This window comes from Magnolia sinica, chromosome 11, assembly GCF_029962835.1.
Source record: "Magnolia sinica isolate HGM2019 chromosome 11, MsV1, whole genome shotgun sequence".
In the NCBI taxonomy this organism is placed as follows: Eukaryota; Viridiplantae; Streptophyta; class Magnoliopsida; order Magnoliales; family Magnoliaceae; genus Magnolia; species Magnolia sinica.
The window spans coordinates 35,722,792-35,742,470 of NC_080583.1; the positions used below are offsets into that span (position 1 = coordinate 35,722,792).

The 19,679-nt window shown below is 37.8% G+C and overlaps 1 protein-coding gene and 1 long non-coding RNA gene across 2 annotated transcripts; both read right to left on the minus strand.

The window, feature by feature from the left end:
- Nucleotides 1–797: 797 nt before the first annotated feature.
- LOC131218092 (uncharacterized) lies at nt 798–2,062 on the minus strand. Its single transcript, XM_058212775.1, has 6 exons — nt 2,010–2,062; nt 1,856–1,925; nt 1,732–1,743; nt 1,453–1,625; nt 1,265–1,316; nt 798–1,068 (listed from the first exon to the last, which is right to left on the minus strand). The coding sequence occupies exons 1-6, from the start codon at nt 2,060–2,062 to the stop codon at nt 877–879; spliced, it is 552 nt and encodes a 183-aa protein (XP_058068758.1). The 3' UTR covers nt 798–876.
- Nucleotides 2,063–2,762: 700 nt separating this feature from the next.
- Nucleotides 2,763–4,176, minus strand: LOC131219029 (uncharacterized). Its single transcript, XR_009157968.1, has 3 exons — nt 4,064–4,176; nt 3,555–3,881; nt 2,763–3,444 (listed from the first exon to the last, which is right to left on the minus strand). It is a non-coding gene; the product is annotated as an uncharacterized LOC131219029 (long non-coding RNA).
- Nucleotides 4,177–19,679: the final 15,503 nt, after the last annotated feature.

Here is a 19,679-nt window from a genome sequence, read left to right on the forward strand (position 1 = left end):
CATTTTGAAAAATAATAGAAATTTGGCACCTTTTAATGGCCTTATGGAGAATGTATAAAGCACATCATTTTCAGAATACCTAGAAAATAGACAATATTTAAGTGAACAACAATAAAGATTGTTAAAATGTTCTAAAATAGTTCTTCAAAGAATATTCATAAAACACATTTTGATATTACTTCAGATTTAAACCGTAAGTTCATGTGTAAACAAAAGAAAGCCTAATTAATCCAAAAGTAAATTAAGATAAATCTTGTTTGAAAAACATGTGTAATGGTGTTTTAGAGGAGAACTCGTTTTGCCATCTCGGCATCTCAAGATTAGCATAAGCTGTGATGATATGATAAGAAAATTACATTAAACAGATGATTCCGAGAAAAAGGGTAGGAGAAGTATAGTGACTGGGAATGTACAGTGTAGTAGGTAGTGCAATGAGTAGATAAAAGATGCTAATAAAATAGAAAAGAAAAATAATCGAATATGATAGGGTGCCATAAAACATAAACATGACAAAATCCAATACAACTCTGCCGAGTAGTGTGTACAGATGATAAGAGAAACTTCAATCAAAACAAAAATCTCATTTAAAGACGAAACCATACGGAGTAGCAGCAATCAGAAGCATGAGAACTTTGAATGAGGATGCCAACAATCCACTATGCATTTCATGACGAATCAAGTATAGTAAGCTTGCACACATGAGCACATGGAAGCAAGCTGGTATATAAATAAACGAATGGCCAACTCCAACCGCAAGCACACCTAATAGTTTAGTTTGTAAAGGATGAGTAGCTCTACAACATATTTGTTCAAGCCCATGGATCAATGAAAAGAACTTTGTGCTTCAACAACGATGCCATGGGTTTGAGACGAGCTTTACCTACAAAATCTAAAACATGTTACTTCTCCTCTACCCGTATGAAGCTGCATTAGAATTTCACCGAGGGAGCTTGAAAGAGTAGTAAATGGTCCACGTTTAGTGGATTCTTTGTATTCTACTACTTGCAGAAAAATGGATGAAGGACCATCCAACATGGCAGCTAAAGTTAAGGCAGCTGCAATCTGTGTCTGCAGATGTGATGGGGTAGGAATAGTCAGTCACAAGACACAACTACTGGACTTTGGAAATCATTAGCTGGTAAGAAAAGAACATATAAGAAACAAATTATGTAACATGCTTTAAAGCAAGGCTGACTAGAGAAAATATGATTTATGAACAAGGCACAAATGAAAAAAAATAAAGAACCAAAATCAAAATCAAAACCTTTAAGATGGGATCGAAAAGCAAGCATGTCATTAGAGTTGCCTGATACTTCCTGTGGAAAGAAAAAGTATATTATAAAAAACTGATAGTAAGTGATCTAAGAAGGCTTTTCTTTTGAACTGATGACAATAAAGGAAATGAGAACAAAAAATTCATACAAAAGATAAGATGGGATCAGGATGGCTCACCTTGGTTGTAGCACATCACTGGTTGGCAAAAGTATCTTCCAATGAGCACTAACTGATTTAAGATCAACTTGACAAAGATCCTTCAAGTTGAAATGCAGACGGAAAAATGCAGTAATGTCAAAATATTCGAGACCAAACCCTAGATAATAATAGCTTTCCACACGTAGCATTACCTGTATGCAAAGAGACAACTTCCTTCTCTTTACAGCTAGAATTTGGTAACAGTAAAAGCCCTTTATTAGTTAGGGCACACATGAAGAATATTTGCAATGATGCTACAAAACTTGCTACCTGCAGAAATACATATTTGAAAGACTAAATGAGAAAACAACATTGGAAACCATGCATTAATTGAAAATAAAGCTCTAAAGATTAATTTGGATAGTAGAAGTTAGGAGATTACATGCTCCGATATGGAACCTTTTGGGTTGGAGAGAACCAAATGGAGATAATGCAGAAGAGAGGTATAAAACCTGCCAAAGAATAGGTTGAATGTCTGTTTATTGTTGATACTAATTCCAGGAACTTTACAAGCAACCAAGCAATTAACAAAGTACCTGGACATGACATTATCTTCTATAAGCAGGCCCTTCGATGCCACGACACCCATCACTTTCCTCAAAACCTAGTTCACCGTACACATATTTAATATATATTTTTGAGAATTCACACAATATTCAAAAGAATATGCAATTATGCACACCTCAAGTGTAGATCGCCATATATCCCCTGATATTAAGAAGGAAGTTTCATGTGCAAATACTCAAAAAATTTCTTCAAAGAATTCTGTAAGGCTCAGTGTATTTGTGGATGTCATGGTGTATAAAGCGGCCCCTCTACATGATGGCTCAGGTCTACCCCATGAGATGAACCTGACCATCTGATTGGACCCCATTAAAAGAGGACCATTTGTTGCAATTGTCCATTTTCATTGGATGGCTAGGTTCATCTTTTATGGGATGGCCTACTAAATGATGGGTCTCACCAGTTGAATAGCCTAGGTTAACCCAATGAAGGCCCTGCTATTACCATTGCTTGGTCGAACAAAAGAATGTGCGTTATAATATTCAAAAACAGGACAATGCTAACCAAGTAGGACGTAGAGGATCCTGCAATTAAAAGTGGCAGACCATTATTTTAAATTGTCAGTTTTATATCAAAAAGGCCATTTTAGCATAGAGTTGTTGCTTACCATTAGTGGTGGCAAGATGAAATACAATATAATCCATAGACTCCGAGCCAGAAATGGCTGATGCTTCCTGAAAGCCAAAAAAAAAAAGAAAAACCTTGTATAAATAACGTTAGTAGCATGGATGACTGTATTACAAAAAGATTAAAAAATGATTTTTTTAATATATAATAATGTTATTGGTGTAAAGATTATAGTCAACTGCTTGATTCATCAGTAGATGGAAGGAGATTACAAGCAAGGTTAACAGCAGATGATGTGTCATCTGCTTTTGCAAAAAATTTGATTTCCTAAGTGGCTGATTGGTGAACGTCTAATTACATCAGAGAATTTGTTTCCTGAAAATAAATTCTTTAGTAATTTCTAAATTCTAGGTTGCCAAATGACCCCTAAAACACAGATAACACAATTTGTGATGTACATGAAAAAAGAAGACTAGATATAGAAGCTAGTACTTTATCTGTGTTCATAGGTGGTCCCCACCATGCAATCTCTTTACCAAAATCAAGATGATGTGTGTTGCGGCAACATTTGATTGAAAAATTAGAGCTCAGTGTTCGATCTAGTTGTAGTTGGAGCAGATTGCTACAAGTAAATCTGCATCAACATTAAAAGGATTTTACTTAGACTATTATTGGAGACATGGGCGAGAGAGGGGCAGAAGAAGAAGAAAAAAGAATGAAAAAAAAGAAAGAAAGAAAAGCCATATTACAAGAAAAAAGGAGCTTCACTAAGCCTACACACGTCTGAATGGTCGCATAAAGGTATGGGATCGGACCATCCATCACAAGGGTCCCATTATGCTGACGTCCACAATCAAAGAATCAGGTCAATCCAATAATGAAGTGAGCCACAGATTATGAAACAGATATATGGGTTTTTAAAAAATGCAAAATTTTCCTAAGCTATCCACCTGTTTCTAATAGTCCACCTGCCTGCCATGATGGCAGATGTTGTAGCAAAAACCAACATGATGCCTCAAAATCATTATTAACTTTTCAAGGTTTTTTCCTACAATAGCTATACCAACATTTTCAAGATTTCAACTTCCATAAAACCAACATGCATATAAATAAACAAAAGAAAAGAAAACTATAGAAGTTGCATTTTGTACCCAACTATTAGTCAATGGCCTTAGATCAACAAGCCTAGCACTTTTGGAACCCACACGTAGCTTTGATGTTCTATGGGCATCAACATCAAGCAAATTCTGTACGGAAACAAATCACAAGAAGTATTCCTGTCATAAATTAAATCGTAATCTTTTGGTATCCCTTGATGAAAATATGAAAAGGAGAGTACATTCTTCTCGTGAAAGAGCTTGATCTAGAAGCTAAAGCATTTAACAGAGTTTAAAAATCATCAATAATGTACTAAAATAGAATGATGTAAATAATAAATCCAAGCATAGATATAACTTACCTTGCTCATTGACCAAAACTCAGCTTCTGTTGACATAGAAAGTGAACTTGGATGATGTGTAAAGAGTGACTTGGTCAGTAGGTACAAATGCATTGTACCATGGAAAGAAGACATCTTTCACTTGCATAAACATCATAATGAGAGACCGTGAATAAGGATGGGAACTATAAAGATCAATTGACAATATAAATAATCTAGAACATTCTATATTAGTAAAGCCAATGGGGCAACTTACATCTCGCAAGACAAAAAACAGCATGGAATTAAAACTTTCAATACCATACACTACATCCCTTTTAAACCTTACACTACAAGTAAAAAAGTATACAAAAAAGTCTTGGTTATGTTTTCAAATTAGTCATAAGTAAATAAACAATAAAGCATCCATGTATAAAAATAGAAAACTAACATTGAGGGTTAAGATAACAATGATGATGGTTTAATGGAAAGCCAACATTGAAGGTTAATCTAATTAGCAAGTCTTTTTCATTTGAGAGGATTTCTGCATATTGTTGATGTTCTCAATGAAGTAGGTGGTGTTTGGTTCTGTTGTAACATGGTGTTTGGTTTAAAATTAACTGCCTGTCTTTATCTCTACATATAAGACTGTTGATTTAGAGAGACTATGGGACCATTGAAACTCCATTAGTTTAAAGGTTTTTGTCTTCCCTATGTTGTTGAAGATCTACTAGGTTCAGCATATATTTCATAGGCCACAAAATGAAGATCACAAGACAATCTTACTCACTGTCAATGGACCATGCCAAAAAATGGTTACATCTCTCAATCTGGAAGAGCCTAGCTCATCCTCAATCTACAATGGATCCCACAAGATCAATATTGTGGATCAACAATAATGAGCCCCCCGTGTACGAAACGGGTACATCAGGATACTAACTACCATTTTAAATTCTAGTGCATTGGGACTATCCTCCAATTTCTCACTTCCCATGAAGGATTATATGCAAAAATTTATAAAGAAATGACAAATGGGCACACGTACCAATAGAAGAACGATCACATTACAGATTTGATTAAAACATGGATAAAACTGAGTTGGATACATTTAAGCCATCAAGAAAACATGCTAAATGTAGTAACCAAGGCCTACTATTGCAAAGTTATACATAAATTGTGATCACTGTATACCTCTAGAAGATCAATCCAATCCCTTAAACGAAAAACTAGAAGATTATGGCCAGAAATCAAAACAAATCAAATCAAAATCGTTGGTGCCTTTAAAATCCTTAGGTCAAGACAAGCAGAAATCGGTACATCAAACTAGCTCTTTGATGGAATCTTTATATGCAGACAAAACTCTAAAGAAAGGGAAAAAAAGTCAAAATAAATAAATAAATAAATAAAAGTAAACAATACCTGCACAAGGAAATCAGACTCGAAGCCCAATACCTGCACAATGAAATCAATACCCAAGCGATCTTCAAACCAACAAAGTAACAAAAAAAAAAAACATCTATCTAATTCTTTCACCTAGCCATGGATGCTTTCGGGAGACTTCAACATTGTTTTTCACCCATGGAAAAGAAAACCAAGGGGGCATAGGAATTGATGGATGACAATGGAATCTTAGATATTGGCTTCCGTGGAAACACATTCACTTGGGATGATTGCCATCCGTCGAATCTAGGAAGTTTGCTAGAGGTTTATTGAGTTTTTTTTCTAGTCTTCTTGAGTTTTTGTCAGTAATAAATAAATTAATTAATTAATTTAAAAAAAAAACTAGTTCAATTGAGTCGACTAGATGGGGCTGAGTTGAGTCAAGAGTTGAGCATAAACAGTGCATATACGTACAAGGCCACTATAACAATTCTAACAGTTGGATAGCAAAGATTTAAGTAGAGGGAGTCATAATCCCATCAGTCTACACAAGACAAAATGGTATGCTTAAGGCAAGAAATTACCAGAGATTTAAGTAGAGCTAGAGGATGGGGAGTGACCAGGATGTTGCCAGTAGAGCTAGAGCTGGGTGGATGAAGCAGAAATGTACCTTCGGGGTTTTGTGTGACTAATGCATGCCTCGAAACTCAAGGAGAAATTTCTCTGTGACATCTATTCAACCAACTATGATGGGTGCTGGGCAATGAGAGGACATCATATGCAAAAACTGAGCATTGCAAAGATGAGGTTGTTAAGATGTATATAAGGGAAGGCTAGGAATGGCATAGTTAAGAATGAGGTGTCCGAAGCAACCCAGTAGTAGTCCCAATAGAAATAAAATGATGATGATCAGATTGAGAGGGTGTGGTCATGTGCAATGAAGATCTGAGACGACTCTTTTAAGGAGAGAAACATTAATTAAAGTTGCAGGGCCTGAAATGAGAATGAGAGAAAAACCTAAAAGTGCATTAATTGAGGTGGTGAGAAGGGATATGAGGGCTCGTTCACTAACCTAGGGTAGGGACTTGCATATATCTGACCCCAAATAATTGAGACAAGGCTATGGTGATGATGAAGTTGTGATGCTAGTGATTCTATCAACGGCTAACAAGGAGCAAATCATACTACTTCTTTCTAGCTAAATATACTCAAAGACAGGTCAGATGCAACAGAATTTCAAAGATTACCAGTCCATCTGCAAAGAAACTCCAAAATTCCAGTCATATTCAGAACCAAGCCAGTTTTTGTTTTCATTTTTAATTTTAATTTTCAAATAGCATAGGTTAGTTTCACTAAAATATTTTTCATGAAAAATAGTTGCAGAAATTTTCAACCAGCCAAAATAAATAACCAATTTCAATTGAATGACCAGTATTCCAACATAATGCCCATGGTTCTTTATTCTTTTGGAAGGATAAGGTGCTGAATTGTAACATAATACTATCATCAGTTATGGAGGTGGTGATGTTTGTACCTCTTATTTGGACATATGGTCATCTAAATCCATACTGAAGTCGTAAAAGATAGGATTCACAGAGGCAAGCTTCATAGAGAGGAACTGTAAATATACATACATACATATATATATATATATAATCATTAAAATCCATGAAATAGTTAGTTTAGAAAAATAAAATAAAATAAACCATGAAACTATCTTGTTAGAAATGTATACCTCTACTTGATTTTGCACAGAAACAGGGATATGTGGACATGACACAAGTGTGTCTATGCATATGAGTTATGTGCCTATGCATATGCCTGATTTCCCAAATACAATTAGAAAGATGCACATGGCACAAGGACCAGTTCTCCATATTAGGAGGATGGGACCCTGCATTTGGGATATGTGGACACTTGAAATCAATTAATCTAGACCATCCATTCAATCCAAACCACTCTTGAAGGATCAAGAAGACTGATTTAAAGAGGATCTTCCCCAAATACAGGAGGGAATTGCAACCTGCTGCTTCTGCCCAAGAGTAAACAAGCTGTTAACTCTATATGAGACTTCGTTAGCTGACGAGCAAATACCATCAAACAAAACATGGAAGAGCCAAAGATTTAATAAATATCGATCACAAATAAAACATTGATGTGAAGGTGCTAGAGTATTGATTCCTCAGACCCTCAGCCTTTGTGGCGTGAGGAGAATGTATGAAACATTATCTAAACAAAGAAGAGGAACTATTTGACATACAACTGGACCCTGTCTACTCTGCAGTCTACTCCAACAAGCTTACAACAATGCCAAATGTAGAACTAAAATATTATCACGACTAGTTAACATTAAGAAGATCCTTACGATGCACCTTTTAAAAGGAAAAGGAATATCGAGCAGTGCTGCCATTGTTACTGTAAAATCAAGCTGCAAAAAGTAGAAACAGTGAATGAAATGCACATCCGAAAGATAATAGAAAAATATTCAAATCAAATTTAGTGAATGAATGTGAATTCATGAGATCCACTATCTAGGAAAGAAAGCTAGTTCTTTCAAATGCCTGTTGGTCTTAATCACAGCTACATCACATCTATTCCTACGAAAAACAAATTCATTTCATCCTCCCCAAGTTGCATCCATTCCACATTGTCAAATCTCGACATTGTTACAATCAATGCCAACCGGAACCATGACCCAATAAGAAGAAAAGAGAAAGCAGTGACAGATGGAATGGATTTTGGAATAAAAATAGGGATTTCGAGAGAAGCTCACCCATAGCAAGAGAGATATGCCTGAAATCCTTCAAAGACTCGGAGCTCACCCACCGGCGAAAGAAGAAAATGAGAAACCAGGCAGAGCTCGGGCGTCGTTCGAAAGAGGGATTTGGAAATCCCTCTTCTGAAATGAGAGGTTAATTTCAAATCCGCAAATTGTGAGTTTTCCATAATTTAACACATTAACTACATTAATAGCCATACATTTAAGGGATCATTTACTGAATGATTAAGATAGTTTTATATAGAAAAAAATATAAATATTAACCATTAATAACTAGACCCATTATTTAGATGGTCTGGATAATTCTATAGCATTACCACTATTAATGTGAATGAGTGACCACTATTTTACATCAAACACAAAACTCACATATTGTCTCAGAAAATAAATAACGTCATTTGTGCTTTGGATCTGGTAGGGCTCTATGGGCCCCACCATGATTTATATATTTTAATCCACATCATCCATCCACTTCTACATATCATTTTAGGGTTGATCCCAAAATATGAGCTCTATATAAATCTTAAGTGGACCACACCACGGGAAAACAGTTGAGATTAAACGTCCACCATTAAAAACTGGACTTTTGGCTACGGATTATTGTATTTAGGCTATAAATTTTAGCCGTCGGTAATTTTTACAGCTAAAATCCATAGCCGAAATAGCCACACATTTGTCAACTTTGCCGTGTTTTTTGGTAGTGTAACTTCACCATTCAAGGATCCTCCAACAACTCACTTAATGGCAAATCATTGTGCTGGAATCTCTTGAATGCCTAAAACCCTAGAATCTCTCTGTCACTTTAAGATTAATATTCATTAAAGTAAATTCCCCTAAAGACCTTGACCCAACTCCGGCGACTTGCATTGGGAGCAGTACAATTGTTACAGTTCCAGGGAGCTGAAGATTCTTCATCATCAAGGGAAATTATCTTCATCATGTGCTAGAAACGGAGCTCACCTACTTACAAGTAAGTCATTAGAGTCCATAGAATCTGATGATCCTTCCTTGTGTAGGATTGGTTTTCAGGTTATATCTTACAATCTTATCAAGACCTTTTTATAGGCCTCTGATGGGAGAATACGCATAAAGTCTTTGTGTAGGATCTATTATGCCTTGTGTAGGCATGTATGGTTGCCTTGGGTAAGCAATTCCTTGTGTAGGATATATATATCTTCTGTAGACAATACCTTATGTAGGTTGTGAAGGTTTATGGTTAACCTAATTTAAAACCATTAGATAGTGTAATCTGGCACACTCTAGGGTGGAGTGTGTCAGCTGGGAGTGGAGTAGGCACATCGCCAAACCACTATATATCGTTGTATTTGTGATGATTCTTGCATATTTTGATTGATAGATTGATCTGTTTAAATATGCATCATTTATGTTTTGCTGAACTTAGATCCCTTAAAATGCTTTAGAATATGAATGTGAATGATTCTCTGATAATCTTACTGATCTAAGTTTTAATTGTTAAACATTACAAGATGGTAAGATTAGAATTATTGAAAAGTCCTATTCACCCCCCTCTAGTGCACTTTGACCAATTCCATACTTCTACTTAGTGGTTCTACCACAATTTCAAATCTCCTGACAAAGCAACCAAGACACCGCTGACAGATGGGTCCAAAGCAGCGGTAATTACGTTGCATTTAGGAAAAGAATAACAAGTCCACTCTGGAAACAAAGACCCGAAATAATGCAAGGAGGAACATCTAAAACACCGCCCAATAATGAAAGAGAAGAAAAGAATAAAATTGGAAGAGTAACTTACGATGTCGTGTGTAACGCCCCGAATTTTCCCGGCCAGAGTTTATACTCATGCTCGAGAAAATTGGGTGTTAATAATGTAAAACTTGGATGATTTAGAAATTACACCCTTTTTTTTTCATTTGAGTCACATCTAGGTACATTTATAAAGGTAACGTTCATAAGAATAAAATCGACCGGATTGATTATTTCATCAGAGTAAACAAATTCAATAAATAATCGAATACCTTCTTAATGGAAGCTTATTACATTAATCGAGTTCGTAGCAGAAGTATAAAATTAAATAATAAAACTATCTTCATATGCTTTCAGTATAGTCATCTATAAGGAGAAGGTCCTCTAGGTCTTCTGTAACACCCCGTACTTTTCGTACTCGGGTGTTACCGTTAGAACCAAATTAGCAGGCTTGTGTGGGAACACACATGAACCACCCTGCTAACCACCTTTCAATTAGCCATAATTTGATCATTGTGATTGTCTAAATTTAGGCTAGAACAACCTATGACGAAACTATAAGGTCTAAAGCCAATCCTCCTTGAATTGGCCCTTGACTGCTCATAGTAGAATTGCATCACAAACGATCATCCGATCGACCCATGATGTAAGCTGATAGTTGAGGTTCGTTATGTCACATTCACTCGATCGCAAGTATAAGTCAAATCTTAAATTTCTTTACCCCAAACTAATGTGTATAACCTTTCAATCCAACCATGAAATAGGCAACTCGGTTGATCGACCACGAGGCCAATCCACAAGGAGTAATCTTCATCCATAGTTAGGCTATCCAACCATTGACTCTTAGGGCCGGACCATCAATGACTCTGACCCTTAAATCATGACCTCGATATGAAATGAGTACTTTGCACCATTGAAATCCAATCATAACAGTGGGAAGTATGCCATAAAGTATTTTGAGCCTTTCACGGTGTATGTGTGCAGATTTGGCCATTAATAGTATGGATCATCGGTACATCTAGGCTTGAATATTCCAAGAAGACGTCGTGAGATACCTATAGTGCACTTTTTGAGACAATCTAGTTATTGGATTGCAAGGACGGTCATCGAACGAGTGAGACTTGGGGTGGTCGGAAATCTAGAGCATTTGACCCTTATATTGGCCATCAGAACCATCCAATGCGAGCTATGGAAGGCCTTTATCTTAGATCATCTTAGAATCAGGACCCAAATCATGAGAATCACCATTTATTCACTCCACATGAATCATCAATCAATGCAAAACGAGTAGCCCACAACTTACATATAGGCATGATAATAATAATAATAATAAATAGATAAATAAAAAGATAAATAAATAATAGTGAGTATACGTAGTAACAATAATAATAATAATAATAATAATAATAATATGAAATCATGAGACAGATAGTCCTAATAACCTACAGAGCGGGACCCACAACAGAAAATACATGCATATGTGAAAATAATAATAATAATAATAATAATAATAATAATAATAATAAAGGGAAATAATTAATGATAATAATAATAGTAATAAAATTAATATTAATATTAGTATTTGGATTAGTGATATATTATGAAGGTCTTGAACGTACACGAGACCCATTAGGACCCTTTTAATCGTTGACGTTCAATCTCGGGAAGATCCGACCATTAGGTTTATGGGAATCCATCAATATGACCCAAATCAAGTTGTGGGGCCCACCTGAACTTTAGACCTACCTGATCTTTAGTCAGAGGCTTTGATTGGGCCCCTCCAAGGAGAATGGGCAGGGCCGATCTCATTGATCATCACAGTGGACCCCACTTTGGGGCAGTGCATGTGCACAGTTCACATGCACTCAGGGTGCACTGGATAGGGCAACTCATTCAAAGCGGGCTTACCCGTGATTTCCCTAAAAAAAGAGACTTCTCTCTCTCTTTGGTTGTGACAGCGGATGGGCGATCGTTCGAAGATTATGATCGGTGGCCCACCGTCTGGCCCCGTTAGGACGATCCAAACCGTCCATCAGCTTCAGAGCGTGGGGCTGACCAAAACCCGACTGCTACAATAGATTTTCCTGTACATGTGGACACACGGTTCTCGCTGTAAACCGGTCGTACAAACACACCATTTCCAAAAATGAAAACTGTTTTCAGCCAGCTTGGCAATCCGCGTGAGAGGGATTCTCCATCCTAACCGTCCATTCTAGAGTGATCCTAGCCTTTAAACCTAGGTTTTTAGAAAAGAAAGAGAATGAGAGAGAGAGAGAGGGAGAGAGGGAGAGAGAGAGAGAGAGAGAGAGAGAGAGAGAGAGAGAGAGAGAGAGAGAGAGAGAACAACCATAGCCTCCTTCGCTCAAACCCACCACTCAGAACTTTTCCAAGCTTCAAAGAGGCATGTTTGGAAGCTCTCTAGGTTCCCTACGGACTGAAACTACAAGAGTCAGATTGGTGTGGGAGATGGTGATGGTGAAGGCACCATTAATGGTCATCTCCTTCTGCTCCGTTCAAGCTACACCAAGTCACCTCGAGTCACTGACTGATTTGGGCTGTTTGAATCAAGTCCGAGCCATGTGAAAGTCCATAGAGAAAGGTGAGAAACAGGGAGAAAGAAGAAGTGAAAGAGAACGAGGGCTCAACTCGAGCTATGTCGCACTGTTGTCGGGTCACGGTATCAGGTTAGGTGCTCAACTCATAATGGTTCAGAACTCCATAAGCTTCAGGAAGAAAGAGGAAGAATATACAGGAGGAGAGAGAAAAGATGGAGAGAGTGTGCATGTGTGAAGCATCGACTCAGCCCAACTAAGTCGCTGGTGCGTTTGCCTTAGTCACTGGTTTGAGTTGTACATGTCAGGTCCGACCTGGTTTAGTCTAGAAACTTGCTGGTGTATGGTCCTGAGTGAAGAAGAAACAAGAAGGAGTGATGAGAGGGTGGGTGCATTGTGGCACCAACTCGAACCGAGCCGAGCCTAACTTGCTGTTGAGTCGTGAACTCGAGTCAGGCCAAGTTTTGAGCCCGGGCGAGCCACTGCCAAGCACATCCAGCCTCTCTACAAATTCAAAGAAAAGAATGAGAAGAAGTAGAAAGGAAGTAAGGAAGAAAGAAATAAAAAAAGGAGAATAGGAAAGGAAGGAAAAACGAGGGAGAAAGAGAGTTTGGGCTGGGTTGTTGGCAGACTCACTGTCGAGTCAGTTGGATCGAGTTAGACATGGGCCTAGCCTAGATCTAGCTGGATGGGTAGAGAAGAAGAGAGAAAGAAGGGAAGAAGTAAGGGGGAGAGAGAGAGAGAGAGCGAGAGAGAGAGAGAGAGAGAGAGAGAGAGAGAGAGAGCCTTTGAGTGAGTCGACTCAGGGCCGAGTTGACTTGGCTAATTCGTTAGTTGAAGTTGTGGGTCATTTCGGTCCAGCAACCTTGCTGGATAGGGCAGGGGGAAAGAGAAGAGAAAGAATAGATGAAGAAAAGGAAGAAGAAGAGGGTGAAGGAGAGAAGAAACATGGCAGTTGAGTCGACTTGGTTCAGAACCGAGTGAGACCGCTGGCTCATTGGTTGGGCCGCATCCAACTTCCCTTGAGGTATAAACTCTCTAACCTCTTGTGCTGAAATTTTAATTTGATTATTTAATTAGATATTGTACCTATGAAGCTTGTCTTTTTCAAAACCTTAACCTTAGGATAAATTGTAGGTTGAAGCTCATTAGATAACACAATTAAGATCCTAACGTTGATCCTAACTATAGATAAATTGTAAACCTTTGGGCTATCATATTGACTATGGTGAGTCGACACATTTTTCCTAACTAGAAATATTTTGATTTACAGTTATCATCCTTATTACTATTATCATGATAAATTTTAATATTGACATGATTAGCCATTAATAGACTATTTACACTAATATTAGCTATTATAGACAAGTTACAATTGTTAGATATTTATATTCTATTCATTTATCAGAAATATTATCATTAATAGTAGGTCATATCATGTACGACCATCATAATGATTATTATTATCACAATGGCTAATATTAATTATATCGTTAATATTCATGATGATTTTTAATATAATCAACATTGCGACCAATTGTGTATCAATTAGCATTCAGAACCTAAAATATAAGTTTAGGACTAAACCCTAGGATGAAAACCCTAATTTTACATTAAAAACCCTAAAGATAAATAACTCAAGCCCTAGGCTTTGACCTTAAACCTAGGTAGTGCATAAAACTTAGATCTAATTGTATCAACTTATGATTTGTGGTAGGATTCAACTTTAAGGGCACACGCATTCCCTAGCAACACTAGTGGTGATTCGATCGACAGGTGATGACTTTTCCCCTTAAGCTTTCCATTTTCAAATTAGTTTAAGTAATAGTCTTTAATTGATTCACAGATGTTATCTCATAGCATGCGATCTTTTATCAATTCTTAATGCATGGCTTATACTTGAATTATATTGACAGTTGTAAACCATGATTTCATACAATAACTTCTTACATTATGGTTTCATTTCAATTCTAATTGATAGTTCTTATCATGACTTATTGCGATTGTTATAAATCAACTTATGCCTGACGGGCCTTAACTGTATGTTTTATCATGGATTGTTGTGAGTCGCTTGTGGATCCCTATTCACTACACTTAAAGGCGGGTGATCCCTCTTATGTGTGTGAACCCATGCTTAGGATGGAACAAGATAGAGTGTGGTAAATGGGCCCTCGATTTGGAGGATATGGAATATTAATGTGGGATTTACCATCCATAAGGCATACGGCTTGAGTGGCTTCGAAATGATCTCTTTTAACCACTCTAATTTAGCCTTGTTCGACCCTTTTTCTGATTGATTTGATGTTCCATATACCCTTTTTACCGTTATGATTTGACATTTGTCCCATGCTTTAAGGTTTGCTTGATGTGACTTCGATAGCCTATACCATGCGATGGTAATCCCTACTTGTTGAATTTGATTGACCACTGGTCGAAGGACATCCATTGAACATATTAAGATTGGAGAACCTCATGAGCCGGGGATGGTGGTCATGGGACATTATGTCCAAGCTGTCGGCCTATGCTGGGTGACGAGCCCCCCGTAGTGACCATTGAGTTACTTAAACCGGCTGGTTGTAATTCGAATAATAATGGTTTGGCTAATCATGCATTCATAGCATATTGGTGATGACTGGTGGCTAATTCTGGATGTTGTAGCACATGCCCTTAGGTTTAGTGAGGTATCATTTTGCTAGCTCCCAGATCACTGACTATCAACCTATTTTGATGGCTTGGCGCCATGCTGTACGAGATACGCTACGCTAGTGACCAGTCTTATGCATGAGTGACGAGCCCAAGTCCGATTGGATGGGCATTCCCAGGTCGATGTTGCATAGGTGACGAGCCCAAGTCCGACTGGATGAGCATCCCTAGGTCAATGTGCATTCACGCATCTATGCATTTAAAAAGATTGCATCATGTATTATTTTGATTGACTTGTTGTTTTAACTATGCTTAGCTAGGGCAGCGCTATGTAATCTTAAGGGGAATTCACACTGAGTTGGCCACTCATCCATCAAATATATAACCGTACAAGTAGCACAGGTAGCTTAAGTGATATTCAGGTTCATACTAATGAGGAGCCGGGTGCAATTGCCAAGGATGCATGGTTGTACCTGCCTAGAGAAGCTGCGCAATCGTGTGACTTACATTTAAATGCATTTTAATATCTCTCATGTATTAAATTATGTAAATTTTGTATTTGTTTATATCGAGACATTGGTTTGTATAAGTTATTATAGGCAGCCTCTTGTAAATTCTAAATGTAAATGCAAATTTTCCTTTATGTTGCTTTGTCCATTCTACGCTAAACTGGTAACTCTAAAAGATAAAGAAAAAATATATGGAAATTGGTTCTCTTTAGGTTAACACCGGATTTTTGGGAAACGAGTCATATACTCGGGTCTTGAAAACACAGGGCGGGCGTTACATCTTCAATCTATACATCACATACATCATCTATACGATTGGGAGAGGGTCAATGCCCTACTCATAGTGATGGTCATCTTTTAAGATTAACAGTAATCAAGAGATTCATAAAAGTAATATAAAGGTTCTGATACGTCCCGTACTTCACAACTATAGAGGTATCAATATGCACAAGTAATCTACATGAAATGCATACCTAGCAAAGTATATGTGGTTTATCACACTTAGCAATTGCCATAATGTGGAATATGATTATAATTATCCGACTCGCCCTGCATCCCATACTATGGAGATTCGCCGGCGTGTCCCACGTTTAACATGAATTTATGCAGTTATCCCAAGATGAACACAACACATGACTGGGTGAATCACACAACCCTGATTGGAGTGACTAATTGCGACATCCAACCCCTAAAAGAAAAGATCGGATTAGAGCGACTAAATGCAACATCCAACCCCCAAAAAGAAAAGAATTGATGTAACACATATAATAACGATTTACATACACTAATTTGTGCACCATTACCCATGAAACATGGAATTATGTGTTGCCAGGGCCGCTACCGAAAACGTATTACGTCCATGATATTTATTCAATCACTAGAAGAGGGATTCCCAACATAGTACTTGCACTTATAGAGAATACAAACTGAATCATGGAGGTTCTGGAATATTAAGACACATGCCCAAGCCCTTTAAAGATAGATAGCACAAGGCCAATATAGAGAAGAGTGATAATGGTCAACTCAACCAATAGAAGAGCGTCAATGACTGATTCACTAATAAGGAGAGTGGCAGGGCCAACTCAATAAATTTGATAAGGTAAGGGCAAGGCTTGTATCCATGGCCCCACATAAATTTAGAAAGATCACTCGTAATCAACATTATATTGTAAGCCAAAGGCAAATAATTGATGGTAAAATATATAATTGCAGGGAAAATTCAAATTAATATGAAGGCATGTAAAAGGCAAGATACAATAATAAGAAGGAACATAAAAGCAGGATAAATATAACAAATTAAATTAATGTAAGCTTAAAAGATAAAAACCCTCACCTTTAATGTTGTGTCTTCTTTAAGTACGAGTATGTGTTGCACCGTTTGCAATTCTAGCCTAGCGTTTAAAAATTTTAAATGGTTAGGTTTTTCTATAAATCATCTCAGGTTAGTGTATGTCTTACCGACTTGATTACATAACTATGAGGTTAAGAACTTAAACTTAGCTTGTCTCGACTCGGGTTTATTCTCAGGTTCCCGGTTGTGTCAACTCGGTTCCACTTGACTTTTAGTGTCTTGAATTGAGTTGTTGGAAGGGAAGAAAGGAGGGAATAGGTTTACCTTAGTTTGAACATGACTCGATGAATCAGCGTGTTGAGCACTCGTCTCCAATCTCTTTCTTTCTCCTTCTCTTTCTCTCTCTTTCTCTTTCTCTTTCCTTCTCTTCTCTTTCCTTTTCCATTTCCTTTCCTTTCATTTCTTTTCTTTTCTTTCTTCCTCTCATTTTCTTCCTTTCTTTCCTTTCTCTCTTTCTTGCTGGTGTTGGGTCTTTATAGTCTTCAATTCTCAGCTAGGGACGAGTCTTGATCGGACACGAGATGGTTCTCCGCACGCTGATTACGCACAACGACTTGCTGTTGGCCTGCGCTGGATTTAACCACCATATTGTAGGGTTGTGTTTTGATCTGATCAAAGCATCGATGAGGGTTTCTTTGATGAATCTTATCAGTTGGACGTCTCTGATCATTCTCCAAACACCAGTTGTTTGGCCCCTCGATCCGTCGGCTAGCCTCTATTTTTGATGGCAGGATGGTTTCCAGTTCTCTTTGAAGCGAATTTGTTCTCTGGGCAGTCTGAAATTTATCATCTGCTAATCCTTGGCCCACCATATTCGAGATCCGATTACGTTGTACCCATCATATCTATGATCCGATCACATTATGTTCCGTGAACGTGATACCTAGAGACTTACGGATGTGAATTCCGGAATGCGAGCAAGGTGGGGCAAAAGAAACGGGTCTCTATTTCTTTCTATCGACATGGGAAGAATCGAAATCATCCTTGGGGGGTTTTTGGATGGTTAGGATGTGCTTGTGTTGATGGCATATGGAGTGGAAGGTTTTCTCAAATCATCGGTTAGGAGGGTGAAATTTTCTCTTACATTTGCTGTTGTGCACACAACTGGGTGCATGGATTTCATGGCCTTCTATTCTTGACCGTGATTGTGAGTGTGATTTGATGTATGGTTTAGATGTACGTATGGGATGAAATGGTAGCACATTCTCGATCAGTTGCACGTCATCCGCCCATAGTCGGGTTGTTTGTGCTCGTAATTGTGCACGTGTGACTGTTTAGAAATGGGTGGGGAAGACTAGGGTTTGGTCGGTTTTGACCCATGGCCTCATTGGACGGTTCAGATCATCCGATATGGTCCTGATGGTGGGCCACAATGGTCGTCTTCGGACGTTATCCATCCATTTGGTGCGGCAGAAGAAAATGAGAGATCTCCGTTTTTGGCTGGGAGTCAGGTCAAAGGTTGTTTAACCGACTTCTTGCCTGGTGCAATGCGGGTGTGCACTCCCTATGCACACGCACCTTCTTAGTGTGTGGCCCATCATGATGTAGCGTAAAATTTACACCGTCCATTTGTTTTTCCATCTAATTTAAGGGGTAAAGCCCAAAATTGAAGCATAACCAAAGATCAGGTGGGCCCAAAATTAACTATTAATGGTTGATATGTCCATTGGGTCACTTATACAATGATCTAAGGGCTGAAATTTAGCGTGTATGGTTAATTTAGGATTCATAGGCATGGTATAGATTTTCACACTAAACGGACCGTGGGAACCATGTGGTCCAGAACTCAGCGGTCTAGGTTAATGGCATTTTCATAATTATTGTTGATCTGAGAGTTTTGTGAGATCTAATGGGTTAACATAATAGTAGGCATGTTTCTAAGAAATTCTTGTGAAAGAACTTATATCTAAATCATCATAGATGAGGGATTTATTTGTCAATTCATTTAAGAGATAGTTTATGTGTTAAATCACCTGATGGGTGATCTTGTCCTAAAATTGACGGTCCGATTACTAGATTTATGAGTGGAGATCATTCACAATGATTAGGTTCGTGTTAGGGAATGGTTGCAAGGTTAGGATTAGGGCTGAAAGTTGGGCGGGTTGGGTTGGGTTGGTGCTCAACCCTAGCCCAACCCAAGGTTCCAATACCTCAACCCTAACCTAACCCAACCCAACCCAACCTCAGGTTGGGAATTCTCAACCCAAGCCCAACCCAAGCGAGCTCGGTCGGGTTATCTAGGTTGGTCAGGTAGATATATGCTAATAATTTCATTATTATATTAGTTTATTATATTTTCAGTACACATCTTATTTTTTGTACCTATAATTTTATTAATTATATATGTAGTTATTTATCATAAAGAAGTTCATTTTTTCTAAACAAACAAGCTAAAATATAGGGCAACTACACTTTTAAAAGTCATATTGTGTATCAAGCAATCTATTTGGGAGAGAAATCTGGCATATCTTATTAGCTTGGGTCATTAGAAATGACATGGACCAATGAAACTTGACGGCATTGGAATTTCTTGTGCCTTTAACATAGATGATCCACATTCAATTATAATTAATTTATAAGGAACTTATATATTGATTGGGTTGGGGTTGGGACGGGCAACCCGAGAACCTAACCCGAGCAAAACCCAAGTTTTATCGGGTTGGTGTTTGTATGACCCAAGCCTGAAACCAAACCCAATACATCCTGCCCAAGCCCAACC

Coding starts and splice junctions, on each gene's coding strand:
- LOC131218092 (XM_058212775.1), bottom strand. CDS start 2,062: ATGGGTGTCGTGGCATCGAAGGGCCTGCTTATAGAAGATAATGTCATG. Junction 1,926..2,009: donor GAAGATAATGTCATGTCCAG/GTACTTTGTTAA, acceptor ATTCTTTGGCAG/GTTTTATACCTCTCTTCTGC. Junction 1,317..1,452: donor AGTGATGTGCTACAACCAAG/GTGAGCCATCCT, acceptor TTCTTTCCACAG/GAAGTATCAGGCAACTCTAA.